Source organism: Anas platyrhynchos, chromosome 1, assembly GCF_047663525.1.
Source record: "Anas platyrhynchos isolate ZD024472 breed Pekin duck chromosome 1, IASCAAS_PekinDuck_T2T, whole genome shotgun sequence".
NCBI classification, from domain to species: domain Eukaryota; kingdom Metazoa; phylum Chordata; class Aves; order Anseriformes; family Anatidae; genus Anas; species Anas platyrhynchos.
In genome coordinates this window covers 16,737,693-16,759,245 of record NC_092587.1, presented here as the reverse complement: position 1 = coordinate 16,759,245, position 21,553 = coordinate 16,737,693, and the positions used below count along the sequence as shown (strand labels likewise).

The 21,553-nt window shown below is 35.8% G+C and overlaps 1 protein-coding gene across 1 annotated transcript in view; it reads right to left on the bottom strand.

Annotated features, from left to right (window-relative positions):
- The window catches only part of TBC1D22A (TBC1 domain family member 22A), a 169,627-nt gene that overhangs the window by 65,780 nt on the left and 82,294 nt on the right, over nucleotides 1-21,553 (bottom strand). The window contains exon 11 of the mRNA XM_072032932.1: nucleotides 13,918-14,045. Within this exon, the coding sequence (XP_071889033.1) occupies nucleotides 13,918-14,045 (128 nt within the window). The remainder of the gene's footprint in view (nucleotides 1-13,917; nucleotides 14,046-21,553) is intronic.

Below are 21,553 nucleotides of genomic sequence, written 5' to 3'. Positions count from 1 at the left end.
AGCTGACAGTGCAGCTGTAAGGAAAACCTCAGATCACCCATGGACAGGATGGAGAAAGAGTAAAAAAGGACCAGCAAACCCTGTGAGACTGGAAGAAAGGGCAGAAAAGCTCTCAGAACAGACAGTCAAGGGCAATCTAAGTGGCAGAGTAAAGCACAAGACTGTCATGTATCAGGAAAACAAGAAAGGCCAGAATATTAAGGAAGAAGCAATCACTAGTAGGAGCAAAAGCACTGGAGAGACAAAAGAAGATCAGGATCTTAATATTTCATGTAGTTCTAATGATGTTGTGCATTCCAGAAACAAATAGTAATTATACATATTTCATAATCCCACTACAAGTATCCATGATACGACAAAGAAGCTATTTTTACTGGATTTCACTGGATTTGTTGAATACTACTTTGTCATTTTTTACAAAGGTTGCGTCTGAGTTTAGGTACTATGTCTTACACAGAAGATAGGAGTTAAAAAGCATTTTGAAAGCTTAATAGATGTTCTGTGCTGCCTGCTTAAAAGCTTTGTCACTAAAATATTCTGCTTCAAAGCAGAGCAGGTTAATCTACACGCTTCAACCTACTATCTGCAGTGTAGCATAATGTTCTGCCATCTATAGATGAATTTTGTCATGAATATGTACTAATTATTTTACATATGGTAGCGAGGTTGCCCTGCATGTAAAGTGGCATCAATCGCAGACTTCTGAATTTCAAAAAGCCCATTTTATGGCAATTTATTTTGTTCCCTACCTATACAGAGTTCTGCTATCCAGAAATTTATTCTGCACAATAATATATATCATATATTCTGTTGTTCATTTTCAGATGTGACAAAACGCTTGCACTTCTATTCAGCTGTTCATCTTACACCTACTATAAACAATTCTGATTTGATTTAAAATTTTTACTGCTCAAATTTTTATGCAACCTAGAAACATTATGCATTCCCACATTTAGATAATCTACATCAACTATAAGTTAGTGATCGATGTTTTAATAAATCTGAAACAAGGAACCAGAGAATTGTGCAATGTGTTTATATTATTTTACATTTGTTCTGTTTTTAACAACAACCCAACAGAAACAAAAGGGAAAAAAAAAAAAGTGATCACTGTGTGAAACATCAATTAGTGGCATAACTAACAACAATAACTTGAGAATAAAGAACTAATTAGATTACAGTTTTAAAATACTAAACATCTTGAACTTGCAGTGTAGACTGTTAGGACACATAAACAAGGCTCAGCAAGGGAAGGGCTCTGTGGGAAGTAAAAAGAAACTCCATTCTGCACTGCAGGGGTGCTACGCCAAGTTCCTACTGCACTCTGGCTTCTTTTCTTTCCCCTGGGAATTCTGAATTACTCACACAGCACCTGCACAAGAGAGTCTCTGCATCCACAACACAAATGCAAGCACGAGTAGAATGTAATAGAGTCGTGTCCACTAGCTCTCCTGTTTTAAGAACAACAAGAATATGAGAAAAAAACATGGAACCACTACGCTTAAAGAAGTTAAGAAGTTTCAGGTAAGAAAGCTTGTAATGGAGTGTGGAGTGTTTGCCTGATTTTTCTTTTCTTTTTTTTTTTTTTAATAGTACCTAATAGAAGAAAAGGTGAAACATAAAATCATTACACTGAACTTTCACTGAATCAATTTTAACTGAACACCCTGCAATGAAAGCAGCAGTTATTTTTCTATATCACATAAAATGAGGCTTCAATCTTACAATGGCTGTGGATTTTTTTTTTTTCAAAAGCATTTAAGGTCTAATAATAAAAATCTTAAAGGAAGCAATAAAGTAAGCTTACTCTCCTACTGTCTTTACTCTAAGTAAGGACACATGATTGCAAAAAACATGCAGCTGACAGCACTCATCAGCTTGGGTCTGTACTTTTTCATGCATCAAAGACACTTTTCATCACCAGAGAACTAGTCTACCATGAACAAATCCCCTAAAGATAAACCTGCGGAGTTATCTATTACTAAAGCCATTGTTTGGCTTACAGTAGTGCCATTACGCATAGCAAAAATGAAGAAGTCTCTTCAAATTTATAGTTTTAGATTGTTGTGTTGGAGGTTAGAAAAATAAATTTAATAATTGAAAATAAGCTGTATGTTAAACATACTGGAACAATTTCATTGAGTTAAACCAGGAGTAACTGAACTACAAGTTACAACACAATGTATGTATAAGGTATGAGGAGAATCTATAGTGTATGTAGAGAATGACATACTTATTAAAAGTACTGATATTACTTACTTTAATCATCTAACTTATCTGAATCTGTATGATTGGACTCTGAAAACAATAAAATTAAACCCTGATAGTGCCAGCAGAGAGGCAGTGATACTTCGGGAGGTGGTCATTCAGAGGACTTAAGTTAGGTCCAAGTGAACTGAGGAAATACCTATTCAGTCCACAGAAACAGTGAAGCACCATTTCCAGAGAAGAGCTGGAAACAAATCAGCCATTGAAACAACAGTCAAAGGAGGTTAAAACCTGATGTAGTTAACCTACCTAGCCAACTTTCAGAATTGTACAAATATCTGGGCAAGCAATAAAGTGTATTACTAAAGTGACAGCACATAAGGCATTTTGTACAATATTTTGAGTATTTCTTTCCTTTATCAAGCATATTTCTCCATTTATTGAAGCCATTTGATTCAGAAAATACCCAGGGCATAGAATCAGTTAATCCAGAAACTGTTGGCCAATTCACGTGAATAACAATAACAAAGTAGATTCCTCTTTGAGTGACCATTAACTCTTCTTTTAGAGGGATACAAAAATAGATTTATAAGTAGAGCCAAGTGTTTAGTTTAAGAAACACCACCACTAATTTATTTGCTATGTGATGGGAAACCATTTAATGCCACACTGAACTCAATAAAGTGTCTTGTATTTGAAAAGTGCTTCAGCTCCACACATGCATCCTTGCTCTGACAATTAGCTGTTGTGCCTATAGCGGGAGGCTGTCAAGCTAAATGGTCTTGCTCACATCGCCATGCGAACAGGAGATATGACTATGCAGAATCCACTCCCTATATGCTGACATGCAAAAATATATGCATATATTTTTCCTATAGAGGGAAAAATATCCAAATACAAAGACAGCTTTTTGAAAAGCTTCACATATACAGTTTCACAGTTGCCTTAAGACAACATAAGCACAGGTTGCTGCTCAGGCAGTTTCACCTAGCTCACCTGCTAATATGTGCTGCCACCATTTCATTTATGTCAATATAAAGGGTTATGTAGTGAGCCAAATCATTAAGCTGATTTAGGTGAAAACTTACCCAAAACAGAGAAGTTGTATCGCCTTAAAGCTAGAATGAAACCACAGTGAGGATGGACAGTTGTCTATGACGATGTTAAGGAAAATAGTGCCGAAGGCTAAGCTATAACTGAGGAAAACAACACTCACTTCTTTCCCCTTGTCCACCAAGGTAGTCATCTCACTGTAGAACACTACAGCTGAGTTAACTATGACTTCTCCAGGAGGATTTTCTCCATCTCTTTTCCCAGGAACTGAGGTGAGGCTGTCTGGCCTGCAGTTCCCTGAATTTTCCTTCCCGCCCTTCCTGAAGATAAAAGTGATACTTTTTCTCTTCCTGCCATTGGGAAACTCTCCCAGATGCCATGATCACTCCAAGCTGTTTTTCAATGACATCAGCCAGCTCCCTCAGAACTCAGAGGTGAAAACCGACAGGCACCATGGACCCACATACCTCCACTTTTTTTAAGTGCTCCCTGGGCTCACTGTCCTCTGCTCAAGATAAGCCCTCCTTGCTCTACTTTCCTTCAGGTTTCAGTGGCCTGGAATTCCTGAAGGCTGGTTTTATTGGTAAAGAGGGCATTAAGCACTCCAGCATTTGCCATTTGTCACCAGTTCCCCTGCCCCAATTCAGCAGTGGGCCCACATTTTCGCTAGTCTTCCTTTTACTGTTCATGTACTAATGAAATCCTTTCTCGATGTTCTTCATTTTCCTCGTCAGATTAAATTCCAGGTTGGCTCTCCTAACAATACTGCTGCATGAAAGTCATACTTTTAAAAAAATAATTTAAAAAATGAGGTATTTAAAGAGCTATAAATCCCATGAAACTAGGAGAGTAAGTAGCTTGTATTATCCAAAATGGTTCGTGCACTGAAATCTTAACTTTTGCATACAAATAGAAAATTTTCATTAGTAGCTGATAATTTGTTCAAAAAGGACATTTTAAGCTCTCTCCCAAACAAACTTTATTTTTTTTTAAACTTGGGCAAAAGAACTGAACAAAGCTAGATTACTAGAGTTCTGTGCTCTTTTACATAAATCGATGTAACTAAAATAGAACTGGTGGTACAAACCTTATATAGAAATCAGAGGAAACATTTCAATACACGAATGCACAGTGTACTACATCGAGCCATACAATACTGTAAAATGTTTATATACAGTTATTTTCAAAACATGCCTTCTTATAATTTTTTTTTAAAATAGCAATATAATTCAGAGACTAAAGGACTACATGGAAACTAGAGATACTCATGTTAAATCTACCTTAGAAATTACAGCATTGTATTACAAAAGTCTGACATGTATAGAACCTCAAAAAATACACAAAATAAAAGCATGTGGATGTAAGAGGCAATTTTCTTTCTCTTTTCTTGTATAGAAACATGATTTTTTTTCAGACCTTTTTAAATCAAAATATTAATAAAACTTTCCTGCAGAAACAGCAAAACTACTTCACAGTAAGGAAAACAAACTGTCTTCTAGGCAGCATCTAACATTCAGTTATCATCCTATAGAGTCATGCATCAAGATCCCGATCAATAAACCACTTTAAAGTACATGCTTAATTAACTAAATTCATGACTTGTTCAATTGAAGTCAATGAGATTACTCACATCCTTTAAGATATGCATAAGAGAAAATACTCTATCTCATCCTCTCTGCATTTGCAATTAACTTCTGTTTAGCCACAGAAAAATTACCATCTATTTCAATAGCACCAGAAGCTGCCTTAAGATGTTGAATCCAGAAAAAAAAAAAAAGCAAAGACTTCCCTATGCACATCACTGAGTTCTGCTTTTGTATGACTTTTGTATATCTAAATATCTTCCTCATAAAATAGCACAGCTACACTTTCATTCCCCCTTCTCTTATTTTCCAATTCTCACCGAATCCTCCCTGATGTCACTGAAAGCAATCAAAGAAAAAAAAGATACAAATTGGTGACATACAAACACATTCATCATCTACAGTTAGTTATGTTATAAAACTTTGGTCTAGTGGCCTAGAACATAACACTATTAAAAAAAAAAAGTCTTTTTAAATATTATGAAAGGAATTTTAACCCACTTTTTGCAGAAACTCAGAGCTTCCTTTATTAGATTATGTGTCTGTAAGCATGCTGTATATTTAATTTACAAAGGTAATGAAGATCTGGTCAATATGCTCAATGGTGTTTAAAAAGAGATTCAGCTAACCAGCCACTCTGAGCTGTAACAAATCTCTCTTTAGGCTCCCCTGTCTTTATTCACTAGATCTCTGTCAGATAGGATGGAATTTTTGTCACCTGATACAAGAATATACCCCAAAAAATTACAGTAAAACAGTATTTTTGCGTTCATGTCTCAAACTGTACCCCATTTTTGCTATTTCCAGTGAGCTCACAGGCTGGAAGGCCAGAGACGAGGAACCTCAGAATTAAAGGTCTGACAGACATCAAGTCCCCATGTGCTGGTAGCATGCAGACCCATCCAAAGGCATGCCAGATGACATCTTCGGTTTTACAGGGTCATATTTAAGCATCTCACATGGACAGCTACTCTAAGTTTTATAATTGCTACTATTGCTGCATGTTCCTCAGAGTTCAGGTAAAACCACTATACAAGCTTTTACTTGCAAGAGGTGACCTCGTGGTCCCCAACCTGCTCTGCTGTACCACAGGGTGTGAACAGGGACATAGACAGTGCCATCCTGCAAGGCCAAGAGGGAAGGTGAAAAAAACTGAGTGCGGACGCGCTGCATTAAGTGATATGGCTGAGATCCCAATTAGGAGCGCTGTAGGGTTGGCACAGGTATAAAGATGGTTTTTCGATTTCACAGAGGGAAGAAGTTAATAGAATTTATTTTTTTTAAATCATTGCTCATTGAGGCAAAACATACGGAGCAGGATTTGGGGAGAAGCTGGGGATATATAACTGCAGATCACAGTTCGGGATATAAATGTGTGTGCTTCCTTGTGTAAGACTGTGGTCCAACTCAAAACCAGGATTTGCTGAGTCTGCTTTCCCTAGGAATTTGGGAACCCTGTCTCCCACCAAAACTTCAAAACAAATAGCATTCAGCTTTATCTTTCCTAAGAGAAAACCTGAGAACTTATATAAATGTGAATGACTGCTTTTTAAGGTCAGAAAAGCAGGTATTCATAAGTTGAATTACTATTTTTCTCCACTTTGCACATAATCCTTATGACCGTACACAAAGTTATACATACAGTGGAAGATAAACTTTTTCTTACTAACATTCTTACTTTTCAGTTTTATGTTATTACAGACTGTGGTTAGCAGAAGATAAACAATAAGAGGTCACTGCCTTCAGCGCCTTGCAATGCCACTGAAATATAATTGCCTGCCAAAACAAAGTCCTAATGAGCACAACTCTTGTCAATGGGAGGTTGCCTTAGCAACAAAGTTGTCCTGGCAGATACCTATCCACTTGCTATAAGGTGATGACAGTCAGATGCCTGACAAACACTGGAAAAGTATAAAAACTTTTCAGTTGCTCAAGTTGAAGGGAAGCAATGTGTATCAGGAGTCTACCGACATAAAGGAAAACAACAACTTGCTGAACACAAAAGGACCTAGAAGCTTCCAAAGAGATGCAGGTAGAATAAGGATGCTTTGTTTGTACAGAAAACTGTTTAGATTGCCAACCTCATAAATAAAAACCCTTCTCTCATGTTCACATCTCCCTGCTGTGTTCTTCCCAGGAACTAAATATGACTTTCAGATCACATTTTTAGATGTACTTTTAAAGACAACAATGTGAAATGGTGTTCTTCAATTACTGTGAAAAGTGGGGAAGATCAGGGCTGGGTTCAGTAGAAAGCAGGATGGTGAATTCCAGCTCTTCAGGTATGATGCTAAAGAAAAAAATATTCCCAACATAAAACAAGGGAGGCCAGAATAATCAAAGGGAGAGGCATGACTTGAGTACAGGCTCCAGAGGCCTCCGATGCTTTTGAACCCAGGAGCTGTTTTTCCTTATGGTATATGTCATGTGGACAAGAATTCATTACCAAGTTATGCAATATTTTACCTTTATCTCCTAGGAAGATTAAACTTTTGCATTTGCATTTTATATCTGGGCAGGAAAGATTATGTCCCACCAAGTCTGTTTCCCCACTCCAGAAACATCAAACCCATTGGCCACTTTCAATCAAATTTATAAATGACTAGAAATCTTACAGACATGATCTTACCCATGTGTTATTAATTGGATATTACATATTTATATGTCCAAACCCCTTCAACAATTTCACTAAGCTAGCTAATTCACAAATTAAGTTGTTGTGAAGCAAGACAGAAAGTGTTCATGAGTTAAAGAAAAAATAAAATATAAGAAATAAAAGAACAAAAATAACAGATCGAGATTAGCTTTACTCAGTAAACTACTAAGTGATCCTGAAAAGGAAGAGTTTGGTAGAGATACAAAATTATTCAGCATAGCTTCTACTGGTAAGAAGTAAAACAGCTGCAAAAAGTTGCTGAAAGCTGTCACGTCACTGAGTAATAAAGTGGCAAATGAATACAGAAATGAAAAATATCTGGTTATCCACAGAAACACACTGAGAGAGAAAAAATGCAAAACATGCATACCTGATGTTGTATTTTAAGTTAACCAGTAAGACGGATAAGTCAAACTAACTATGATGTTACCTGGAAGTGCTCGATGCCCAACAGAAATGAGAGGCATGAGAAAGAAGGGAGGGAGGGAGGGAGGGAGGAAAAAAGGATAAAAGAAAAAAAGAAGGAAAACATCATCTCATCGTATGAACCCACATTGTGCTCACCTCTTGAAGTTTCCATTTAGCATATGACAAAAATAATATAGCAGAACTATAAATATTACAGAGAAGAAAGATGAGCATAAAAGGTGCATGAAATGGCTTCTATATGTATAGATATTTTTAACTTGCAAAAGGAGTGATAGCATACAGAGATATAAAACAGTTTTGAAACAAGCGATGTGGAAAAAGAGAATAAAGAATGACTTGACAAGTTTGCGTTATCAAAGAAGTGGAAGTGAATTCAAAGGAATCTTCTGTTAAATCAAAGTAGATTTTTTTTCCCACACTGAATAAAGAAATTGCAAATATATCACTGCCACAGGATGTTTCAAATAGTATTGTTTTAAAACAATCAGATAAATATTTAATAATAATGGTCATTTTTAAAAAATGTATACCAGATAGGGCTATAAAGGTTCAAGGCTTCTGACTAGCAGAAGATGGAAGGGTATAATCAAAATGTACCTTCCTCACAATTTTGCTTTCATTCCAAATGTTTATTTTTATACACTTCATCTAAACTGGTTCAGAGATCCTAATGGTCCAAACCATGCTTTACAAAAACAAACAACCAAAAACATGACCAGACCACTAAAACAGGGAGCAGCCCTGTGCTCCTGCTAAGGAAAAGGATGAGAACAACGTCTACCTAATATCATGGAATCAATATGGATGAGAGATGTTAGAACTGCCATAAAAAGAAAAATAATCACAGCTCCTGGCCTTGAAAATTACATCTGCTTTCAGTTGATGAATCTCTGTTACCTCAGGTGGCTTAAGGCTTTGATTTAGACCAGGATAGTAATAATATCATTCTTGTGTAGACTCTCCAGTGTCTATTGAGAAATGAACTCCTGTTTCAACTTTTAATTGATTTTTTTCTAAAATAAATACTAATCACAAGACAGCTCAACTGAAGACCAGTCTTAAATTATTTTCTCATGTTCAGGGAATCAAAATCTTTCACTCTCTACACAGAATGGAAACACAGAAACAATTATAACTGTTTCTGAACATTTCTTAAACTTCAGTGACTGACTGCTAGACAAATAACATTCCTACACATAGTCAGCCCCCTTACAGGGCTAACCTGAAGAAAAGTAACATATACTGCCAAGGAGCTGGGGGTTACAGGAACTAGAAGGAAAAAAAATAAGCAGTGAGACAGTAAATCAGCTCACCAACGTCAATATTGGCATTGTGTGTTATTAAGTTTGCTTTTTCCTTTTCCTTTAATTGTTTTGCATTTCACATGGTGGGTGGTCTTATATGCATTTATCTGACATGGCTTCAGATAAGCCTTGGGATACCTTGGTAACAATAAAGCATCCCTCACAGAAGAATAAGGGAAAGCTGCAAACTAGGACACCGGTGCACTGTAAACAATAACCATGTCACCGAACTGTTCTGCAATGCCTCCAAAGAGTGTGAGAATGAGGCTCATTTCAGCTACATCAGCCTACTGGCGAGCTGGCAATACAGCTGTCAGCAAAGTGGTACTGAAAACAAAGGCTTCCTGGCAGGAGAAAAGACAACTGTACACTTCAACTCCAAAATTTCACGTGGCACTTGTCAAAATGTATTTAAAATCGAAAACTAATATACATACATAATATACAAAGTCTACCCTCTTTTACTTTGAAGTCATTCCCCCTTGTCTGATCACTACACCCCCTGACAGAGTCACTTCTCAGCCTTCCTGCAGGCCCCCTTTAGGTACTGGAAAGGCCGCTGTAAGGTCACCCGAAGCCTTCTCTTCTCCAGGCTCAACAACCCCAATGCCCTCAGCCTGTCTTTGCAGGAGAGGTGCTCCAGCCCTCTAAGCAACTTTGTGGCCCTCCTCTGGGCAGTCTCTAACAAGTCCATGTTGAGCTTCTCATCCACCAACACCCCCAGGGCCTTCTCCCCAGGCCTGCTCTCAATCCATTCTCCACCCAGCCTGGGTTTGTGCTTGGGATTGCCCCGGCCCAGCTGCAGGACCTTGTCCTTGGCCTTGTTGAACCTCATGAGGTAGCACAGGCCCACCTCTCAGGCCTGCCCAGGTCCCTCTGGATGGCATCCCTTCCCTCCTGCGTGTTGGCTACACCACACAGCTTGGTGTCATCAGCAAACTTGGAGAAGTCTGAATAAGCTTTTAACTATGGAACTTGCATCAGTGTTTCTTCTGCAAATTATGTATGTCTACCAAGTTATTTACACAGAGAAATTGCTTCATGAAAGACAGCACAAAAAGCTAATTTGTGTAACAACATCACACCAGAAGGCTACATTAAAATGAAAAATATAGCCACCCCGTTCCAAACAGCAGTCAGTACAATGCTGTATTACCGTGTATCAGGATTATTTAATTGCGTTGTTACAGATGTCCTTCCAGCTCCCAACTGCCCAGAAATCAAATGTAGTTTTGAACTCAGTTTGTAAGCATAGTTAAAAATAAAAATTAAGATGCGGACCCTTTTGGTGACAGCTAAAGCTAAATACAATACTGCCCTACATATTGGTTTACAGCCTCTGACATTCAAGGCCTGTATTGCCACTTCTAGTAAAGGATGAAGTATTTCGAATGAATGCTAACACTGTAATGGCACTGCTGATTCTTTCCACTTAACAGAAAAGCACATAGCTACATAAATACAGTGGATCTTAAAAGTGCCCCAAGGACAACACACATTTTAAAAAATGGGGTCTGCTCTGAGAATGACCAAGTTGGAATTTAAGCTGGGGACAGCACAATATTTATCCCGTATTTTCCACTATGAACAGATGAATATGTGCAGCTCAGTGAGACAAGGCAATATTTCAGCTTTGATAGGGAAAGAGGAAGAACGAGGAGGCGAAAGGCTTTTTTTTTTTCTGTGAAAATATCATCACTGGGCCCCTCTCTTTCAAGAAGCCAGTGTTCTCAAATCCCTGGGAGGAAAGGGAAGCCATCCACCATCACCCTGGGTATCTGCATGAAATGGAGAAACCAGAATACACTCCTGGTGCAGACATGAAGGAATCAGACAGTCCCTTTTGTCCAGAGACCTCTCCTCTGGCAGTGCTCCTGCATGATTCCCAAACGCTGCAGTGCACTGGAACAAGAACTGCCTGTCTTGCAAATGTGCCCCATCCCTTCCTGAGGGCCGTACGGTAGAGCCTTGGCAAAAGTCCTCCCATCAGCCATGTGGGGATGCCTGCAGTACATGTTGGTAATCTCATCACTCCAACTTGATTAGGTCACCTTCCCTCTGAATTTGTATTGTGGTTAGAGGCGTTTTTATTTACAGTAATATGAGAAAATCAGGAGGAAAAATCAGTACACACACATCCTGAGTAGGCACTAAAATAGCCAAAGGCTATTTTTGTGGAAATCTAAGGAGAATCCCCATGTTTTCTTGCTTTCTTGCTTTAGGGTACGTCAGGTAGAAAAAACACATTACAGCTGTATCACCCTTCAGGCACAGAAAGCAATTAAGCAACTATCCAAGCCCTTAAAATTATTAGTAGGATTTGTCCTTCCATTTGTATCTGGAAAGATAAATTTGTTTCAAAAATAAGGATCCTTATTCTATCTTTGCCTCTACTCATTTTTTTTTTAAATCTCTTTTTCAAATCCAGTATCACAGGTTCGTCCATAGCTAGACCCCCAGAAAAACGTCCTTACCAATATGTCTAAATGACATTTTGGTGTATACCAAGCTTTACTGTTAAAAACACTAGTCAGAAGATAAATCTAATGGAAAAAAATCCATCTCTAGTTTTTCTATTCTATTTGTAAAGTAGCACTGCTGATTCCTTTGCAAATGATTGTTCGGAATCGTATATAACTGAATGGATTAAAAGCTATTTATGTAAAAAGCTATACTTTGCAAACTTTAGTGGCTCCTTTAGCTTCACTACATTTATGAGCCATATTATCAGTATAGATTGATAAGAAAAAATTTGGTATAAGTACAACTGAAATATGATAAGCAGCTTGTGCAATCATTCTAGGTTGCTTCAGAACAAGGGTTGGAAATACAGGTGACCTTCTAGATTAAGATACCTTTCCTGGTTTTAAATACAAGATTTCTCCAAGAAGTACATGTGGAATGGTCTGTAAAATAACAAAATCTAGAAAACAACACTGATCTTCTGCACCTGCTGAGTCAAAAAAAAATTACTCCTTAAGCACGTTTAATATATAAAGGTACCATTATATAATGGTACCAGTATATAAAGGATACCATTTTGATATAAGATTCTTGCATTTAAAATATAAGTATTTACATGGGATTTTCATAGGTATTAATCTTTTAAATAATATAAATGACAACTGTAATACTGTAGAAATTGCTCAAAACCCAAAATAAATAATCAGAAACATGTATTATGGATAAAGATACTGAAGTGGAACTTGTCAGGCGCCTATGGGCTAGTGATGAGAATTCATTCCATTCAGCATGGAAACAGCTTGACACAAAGTAACTGCAAGTTTGATCTTCAAACAAAGTTTCTCATAATTATCACAAAATCATTGCTCACGCATTATGAGCTCAATGTGAAGTTCTGTCAAAACCAGCTACTCCCTGGATGCATATGGGTAGTTAGCTGCACTAAATAAGAGTTTTTACATATTTTTAGCATGTTTGTTAGATTAATCATCAAGTACCAAATGTAGTGTTAGAGTTATCATGGTTAAAAATAAAAAGAAATATGAAAATGCCAAGTACTAACTTGGTATTAAAATAGATATAGATACAGATGTTACAGTGAGACAAAGGAGGCAAAGGACCCCAAACATAAGCAGTAGACAAATGCAATTGAGAAATTTACCAAATAAGACTTGTAAGGATATCACCTTTTATGACAGATTAGCAGTAGAAGTGATGAAAGACTCCTCATTTCATGTTTTCATATCACATTCTAAAAAAGACACTTAATTAAACACTTATTAGACTCGTGTCCATATGAGTAGCAAGCAATTCTTAACCCTCTGTTTGAGGTCTGAAGAGATGGTCTAAGTGTACTTTCTGGCACTAAAGTCTATGAAACTAACTAAACACTGCTACATAGTGAACAGATGTAAAGACATTCGCATTTAAAGATGTTATATCTCTTTACAGGATATTACAAGTCATTCCCATATTTACTAAACTAAGTTAAAATTTCTTATGGTGCTTTTAGTCCTTTTAAATTTCCTTTTTTTATATATAAATTATTTTTATTTAGTTAACTTTGACAACAAAACAAGTATTTAAGTGCCTTCTGGTTAAATACATAATTTAAAATTGTAACCAGAAGCTACTGAAATGTCAAGAAACAGAACTAAAAACAGACAGTTTTTCTTTCATACCAATTCTTTCACTTGACAGCTGAGCAAGGAAATATTGAGGAAATATTACTGTCTACTAGACAGTTGTCTACTGACAACTAGAGGTCAGTAACATAAGGAGTTTCATCTGGATAAACAGTAACACAAAATAAATGACTGAAGGATGAGCATTCCTCAGTGCTGGAGAACTGGAAGCTAGTATTGGAATGAGTAGTTAAGTAGAAGGGCAGTAAGAAGCATAGAACTCAGAATCAATGGAGGGCATCAATTAAGTGAAATTCAATGTTTTGCTTTTCTGAACAGACAGAAGTGCTATTGACATTAACCCATGCTTTGAGTGGGGGTTCATTTTAGTGCTATAAATTGACATAATATAAAGTGCTTGGCTTTTTAAGGGCAGGAAGACTGAAAACTTTAAATGTTTCTAAATGTAATGATCACTGAAGACACTCTCTCTTCTTATGATTCTCAGATGACACTAAAACAAAAAGTTTATGAAAAATAACAGACAAACATACCTGCATATCCAAAATATAGTGGAGGTTTAAAAAAGCACTTACTTGGTATGTGTCCCATAATCTGATGGTACACCGTAAAGGGACTTCTCTCATCAGCAAATTATTCATCCATCGGAAAGCAAATTGCAAGTATTTCACCTCATGCTGATCCAAGTGTACATGAACTTGTTCTGAAGACAGAATAAAAAGACATTTTACTGATTTTTTTGGAAGTCCTTAGCTATCAAATGAACAGTCTGAAAAATAAAATACTTTGATCCCAGGCAGATAAAATGTAGTGTTCCATGAAAACTCTTATAACTAACTGGAAATCCAAATAGAAACAACAGAAACAACTAGTCAAACAGTACATTGGGTTATATTTTCTACCTCTGGATGGCTTAAACATCTGCTCTCAACTTAAAAAAAAAAAAAAAAAAGAAAGAAAGGCAAGGTCACGATTTCACAGTATACAACAAATAATATACTAAATTATAAAATGAAATGATTATGTACATATATCAGCAATAACTTCCTAACCTATAAATTATTTGGGACAGGACTGCAAGCAACAAGGTTTGCAAATAACATAATGGATTCCAAAAATAAAGCATTGGCAATAAAAAAGAAGACAATAATAACACGGCAAAAAAGTACAGAGTATATATAAAGGCTACATTTACTCAAAGCAAAAAGAAAAGTGAGATTAATGCAATACAAAATGGTGAGCAAATTTAAATAATTACTGCTTAAACAATTTCTTAGTATCGCAAATAAATACAAATAAAAAGCAGTACAAATCAATGGTTTCTAAAGCACTACTCACTACTCATTTATTATGGCATGTTTTCTATCTGAAAGCTGCGATAATCACTTGCATGGGTTATTTCTATCCTTAATAGAACTAATCTACTAGTGAGGTTTTTATATATTTAGCAGAATTTACCCCCAAAAGGATCACATACATTCTGTTAATTAGTTTTAGCTCAGGCTCAGGTATTAAAATAACACATCGCAAACTACAACTACTTCAGAAATGCTGATGTCTTATTTTGGATAAATGAATGACAACGAGTCTTTGTTAAGGCCCGAGTAAGACATCCCTGCTATATTTCTTTATACAATCACATTCTGGGGAGATTTTGCTACCCACATCATCCTCCACCCACATTTAGGGGTGTACTAGCAGCTAGGAGAACGAGCACTAAAAGCTAAATGAACAACAACAATACCAAAAGTATAGTAGCACCGTTACAAGACATTACATAAAGACAAAAGTAGCAGAAGTTCAATTACACTTTATAGCAGCTGGTTAAGGACTTTTTGAAAACTTCTGAAAAATATTTTAACCTTTCTGACCAAAAAGACCAGTTGTCCATCTATGTAACCCAACGTGCTTCCTGGGGCCTCTGTGTTGAAGTAAGCACAGCAAAGAATAACAGAGGACTTAGAACACACAGCAGAAACCCAAAGAATATATTTCATCCAAGCCAGCTGTAATTAAATTTGAGCACATTTGTACGTGATTTTAGGTGATCCCAGTAATGCCAGTTTAGTAAAATACTATTTTTAGTTATTTAAAATTCTCCCAGAGCTTAAAGGCTTAGGCTGAAGTTATTCAAATTAGATTTAGTGGGTGTATGAAAGTTTTGGTTAATATATATTTTGGTCAATATATTTTCAATTGACTCTGTCAATTGAAAGCTGTTTCAATATGGAAGAAGTAAAAGTTTTTCAGATCTTGAAAGCAACCAACAGGGAGTTTGACCACAAGTAAGAATGGTCACAACATGTTATACTAAAGGTTTACCTAGCACAACATCCTGTTTCTAACAGTGTCTAAAAACAAATAACCATGGAAATGTATAAGGTACTGGTACTTCTCCAAAGCACTTTCTTAATCTCTACCTATCCATAGATAAAGTATCTACATTTTTAAAGTCATAACCTTCTGTATAGACAAATATAATAAATTGTTTATGAACATCTAAAAAACTTCTGTTAATGATTCTGAGATTTTTTTTTTTTAACTTGTAGCTATATATAAAGATGTGTGAATTTTCAAGTGTTTCATTTCATTTCTAATTATAACACTAACTAGGTAATTAGATACTGCTGATGTACAATAGACTGAACTACAGGATGTGAAAATATAGAGGATGAGAATGGAGAGGTAATGAGCTTCTGTACTTTTAATTGATCTTACAAATCCCCTCCTCCAGCCATTCCTGTGTACAGGAAAGTCCTACTGCATTACTATTCTGTATTGTGCCTATATGCTGTCAATATTTTTAAAATTACATGAGAACTTTGTGATGGATGTTCCACTACCCATAATAGCCTCTGCCTTCCAATCTCAAGAACCTGTGACTAATCTTCTTCCTTCCTCTACAGAACTAATATCCTCCCATCACTTTTGAACCCTTCTTTCCTGAGCTTTCTGCAAAACTCATCAACTATCCCATCTGGGAAAGAGACAACGGCCAATATTAAGCCAATATTAAGGCTAGTTCCAAGGTCTGCATAACATGACTAGCCTGTGCAAGTGCAATGAGTACCTAGTTGGCATGCAGTAAGCTATCTGCTGAGCTTGTTTTGAAGTCCTTCTTCAGTAGTATTGCTATTTTGTGTTACTTTTTTTTTTTTTTTTTTAATGAACAAATGAATTTTATACAAGCTGTGGAATTCTGCATGGTGGAGTCTTCAGTCCTTCTGTAAAATGCTGATGAAGGAAGTCCTCAGTTATTGACAAGTTATTGGAAGGACAAGACAGCCACAATAATCACATGTGGTACTACCTTAGAGAAACAGACTTAAGAATGAAATAAGGCTGTTAATATTTACAAGGCCACATTTTGAAAACAGTATAAAGCCCAGAAGCCTTTCTATTTCCATTTTCTACGCAGCTAGAGGCCTTGCATGCCTTGGAGGCACTAACACTAATTGAGGCCCAGGACAGAATGACTACCTGCTTTTGCTCTAGGCAAATTTAGCTGCAAGTCATATATACTGAAATGAGATACTATGTTAAATTTATTTCCAAAATGTCACATTTAGATACCTAGTATTGCAGAGTACTATATTTAGATAATCCATTACCTCAAGCAGGATACAAAAAAGTCAGTTTTAATTTTAGCTGATGTACTAACTTACAAACACTACTTAACATTTTTGTTCATCCCATAGTAGCAGTGTATTTCATTTAATTGCTCACAGCCACTGAAAGTAAGAAATAAAGAACAATAAATTGTGCCAATTTTTATATTTCAGCCAGTGTTTAATAACCATAATGAATTTCTTGAAAGTCGTTTTCTAATCTGAACAAGCTGAAAAATAGACTACTAAACGCCAAGCATTAAATACAATTGATGCAAGACTGGAACAGAAAATGCAATGACTGAAAAGGCTCATTCTTCCTGACTTGTAAGTAATTGTTGTGAGTAGGGGCTATTTCACTCATAAAGGTAATTAGGACAGTGAAAATCTAAATTTACACTTTTCATTCCACTCAAAATTACCATGTGTGCAACAAACAAGCAAGTGATGCAATTACCATCAACTTTCACACTTCAAGCATATTATAAAACCACACTTAGTGCAGTTGCAGTAAAATTATGTTAGTTATGAAAAATACATTTCAAAATATATATTAAAATTCAAAAGAAACAATTATATTTAATAAGATTCCCAATATTTACAATAAAGCTATACATAGAAAAAGTTTGGTGAAACAAGTCTTCCAATTAAAAAATAAGTACAGTATACAGATGTATTCTTAAGTAGCATACCTCCAAAATCATGTATTTAGTGTACTACAAAATAAGCATTTATCATTACTTACAATTTTAATAGGCACACTTATTGGATTATATTAGTTTGATCGCATTTAGCCACCTTAAACAGATTCTGCACTAATTATAGTCTTTTCAGCATGCGTCTCCAAATCATCCTAATTTGAGTTTCTGGAATGATTTTATCTATCATACCCCTTGAACCCTAAAGTTAAAAACTTTGTCGCACCTATTCATTACTAGATTATATCAGTAAAGGCTTTAAACTTTTAAAAGACCAAACCCCTACAGTTGTATGTATGCATCAAGATTTTCTGAAATTAACTAAATATGAGTACTGAAAGTAGCAGTGTACAGACACAGCTGAAATTTTCAAAAAGAACCTACACATATAATTGTTTAGTGTCACCTTTTCATGCTGTTTCACTGATTTCAGATTTAAAGTTGTATGTGACTGCAGTATCACAAACTAAAGCCACAGTTAAGGACAAAACTTGTACTATGGCATGACTTAAGTGTTGTTCTGTCTAAGGGATACTGCCAGAATAAGGGCCTAGGAAAGTTTACTCATAAGGAAAAAGGAATCACAAAATAACAGTAAAATAATGTGTGAATAGCCACATTACCGTAGCACAGCATGGAACCACTGCATCCATCTGTGCAATTTATTACTTCAGGTAATTAGCCTTATATTGTTGACCTTTAGTTAACGATTCCTATCAACCCTATCAATCTTTTCTGATGCTTGACTATAAACCTAATTTTCCCTTTTTTGAAAATTAAAGTTTATTTTTATTTATAGTTCATACTTCATTCTTAATTCCATTTTATCACCATTTCATACGTATTTCTGTTGTAAACATAAAAAGCACTAAGTGTTAAAACACCATCAGAAATGCAATTAAGCTATATCTGATAAATAAACAGGCCTTTTAGTACAAGCAAAGGAAGAAAAACACATTTGTCTTCATCAGGATCCACACGATTCCTATTGAAGGAAGTAGACTAGCTACAGGAGTAACTCCTCTGGTACCAATCCAAAACGAACAGAAAAATAGTGGCAGGGGTTCTGCTGGCACTGTCCTTTATACATAGAGTAATGCCTATGTATTGCTCCTTGACATATTAAAACAAGCCACAGAAATATGCTAATGCTCCCAATTTCAAATGACTCTAGAAGGATTTTCTTCTTTCTGGACCATGACAATAAATCTGGGTATTGCAATCTAATAATTCAGAGACTAATGTAACAGAAGACAAACCAAAAGAAGTGAACTATGTATGAATCACTGACACATTTCAGAAAATAATTTACTCCACATCCACAATGGATGAGAACCTCCACTGTCAAATTCCTTGGTTTTGCATTAGTCACTTTGATATTTTAAAAACAACTGGCATTCCAAAGAAATAAACAAAAATCGTAATCAATGATCTTAGAGATAATAATACAGGCACCTGATAACAAAGCATGCCGCCCCCAAAAAAACATCGTCTCAAAACTGTACAAAATGAGAACAAGACCAGCAGAAGAACAGATATATTACCAAATTATATTCTCCTCAATTTAGTGATAATTAGGTCTATTTGAATTTAGTTCACTAAATGTACTGCTACTAGCTATGACTTTGACAAATATCCTCTTCCTATACGAAAGACATGGCTGATACAAAAAAGCCCAAGAGGCTGACCCCAGAGCAAAAGCACAAAATGGACATAGGGACATTCCCAGTCACCTAGAGGAATCAAACAGGTGTAATATTCTGGTACCCAGACCAAAATGGAGGAAATTATCAGGAAAAAGATTAGTAGATATCCATTCAAACTAAAAGCTAAAATTACTCATTGTGTTTCTGGGTGGAACTTGAACTTAACAATCAAACCGTAACAAACAACAGTGAGAAATATGTTTGATAGACAGTTCTACTTCCAAGAAGTATTCACTGGACTTCTGGAGCCTCTTTTTCTAAATCACAACTGTGTACATTCATAGCAGGGTTTATGCTGATCACTTTTTAAATTTTGCATCATGTTAGACTCCTTTTTCCTCTTTTTTTTTTTTTTTTTCATAAAAATTGGAAGTTTTGGCTAATTAAAAGTCAAAGTGTTTACAAAAGTCAGGACAAATGATTTTACCATCAGTCTTAACTAACTCTTGCTAAGATCTCTGAGCCCTGTAATAGCATACAAATGTAATCTTGTCAGTAAAACATAAAAATATGGATTAAAAGATATATTAAATAATTACAATGCCCAGTGAACAGCATTTAAGAATATATTAAAGTATAATACAATAATTACAACCATAAAATCAGATAAAAAATTAGATGGCATTGTTAAAATGAAAAAGAGCTTTATGGCACAAATTAATTTTAAACAACTACAAAATGCTTACAAGATTTTTAATCACTTCAGTATCAAGCTGATGTATAAAGAAGGACCTTATTAATCAGTGATATTCAACAGCGGCAGTAAGATCTAAATAAACTCTATTCCCATTTCCGATTCAAAAGTCTTCCGTATGGTTAAAGAATGCAAAAATCTTTTTAACTATTACATTTAGTGCTTTTTTCCCCAGATACTTCAATACAATTCTAGTTGAAAATTGCAGGTGTCAGTAAAATGCTTTAGAACATAATTAAACATGAACATAATTTTGCACGCATGATTAAGTATTCTTTAACTTTAAAGAAATCATTAGCATGACCGAATGCATAACAAGGATTGATCAAATGTCACCTATTACCATAGTTTCACCTTCAGCTCATTGTATGAACACCCAAGATTCAAATTAAAAAACGAACAAATTAGTTAATCTATATCAATCATGGTATATTGAGCAGATCCCTAATAAGTTGTTTAATAAGAAAATGTATTAGTCTTTGTTGATATTTTGACTTTTTGAGAATCACATTTTCAGCAACAAAAAAGGAAACTTTTTCTCTGCGGTTTAAAATGTTAGATCAACACAGAAACTGAATATCCTTTAAAGGGTATTGAAGTATCAAAAACTACCAAAAACATGTCTCTAAAGAATTTTTTTGGGGTTGTTTCACAGTAAGAAATCAAGTTCTTATCAGAACCATAAAATATTTGTGTTTGAACCATTGGACAGTTCTACAGAAATAGATGTGTTTAGCTCTCTGAACACTGACTGCTCTTTCTGAGCAGAAATGTCTCCATTTCCAACCTGAACCTCCTCTGGCGCAACTTGAGGCCATTTCCTCTATTCTTATTGGTAGTTATCTGTGAGAAGAGGTTGACCCCCAGCTCCCCACACCTTCCTTTCAGGCAGTTGTAGAGAGCAATAAGGTCTCCCCTGAGCCTCCTTTTCTCCAGGCTGAACAAGCCCAGCTCCCTCAGCCGCTCCTCGTAGGACTTGTTCTCCAGACCCCTCACCAGCTTCGTTGCCCTTCTCCGGACTCTTTCGAGCACCTCGATGTCCTTCTTGTAGCGAGGGGCCCAAAACTGAACACAGCACTCAAGGTGTGGCCCCCCAGAGCTGAGTACAGGGGGACAATCACCTCCCTGGTCCTGCTGGTGCACTATTCTTGATACAAGCCAGGAAAAAAAGCAAACATTTCAACACCTAAAGCAAATATTTCAAAGCATGAGAAGTGCAGAAAGTGGTGCAATAAGATCTTTCATTGTGTATACACAAAAATACATATAAAATGATTTTTTTAAAATTGACTAGGTTTTATGAAGAACTTGTCCTACATGCATGTACACAGCACAAAGAAATGTATATATAAATATATATAAATATATAAATATATATAAATATAAAAGATTCGTACTTTCTTTTCTCTGCATCCAAATAGCAAAAATATATGCAAAGTATAAATTTAAGCCCATGTAATGAAAGCATTTTATTACAATTTTCTTGATTGAAAAGTCCTTATTTG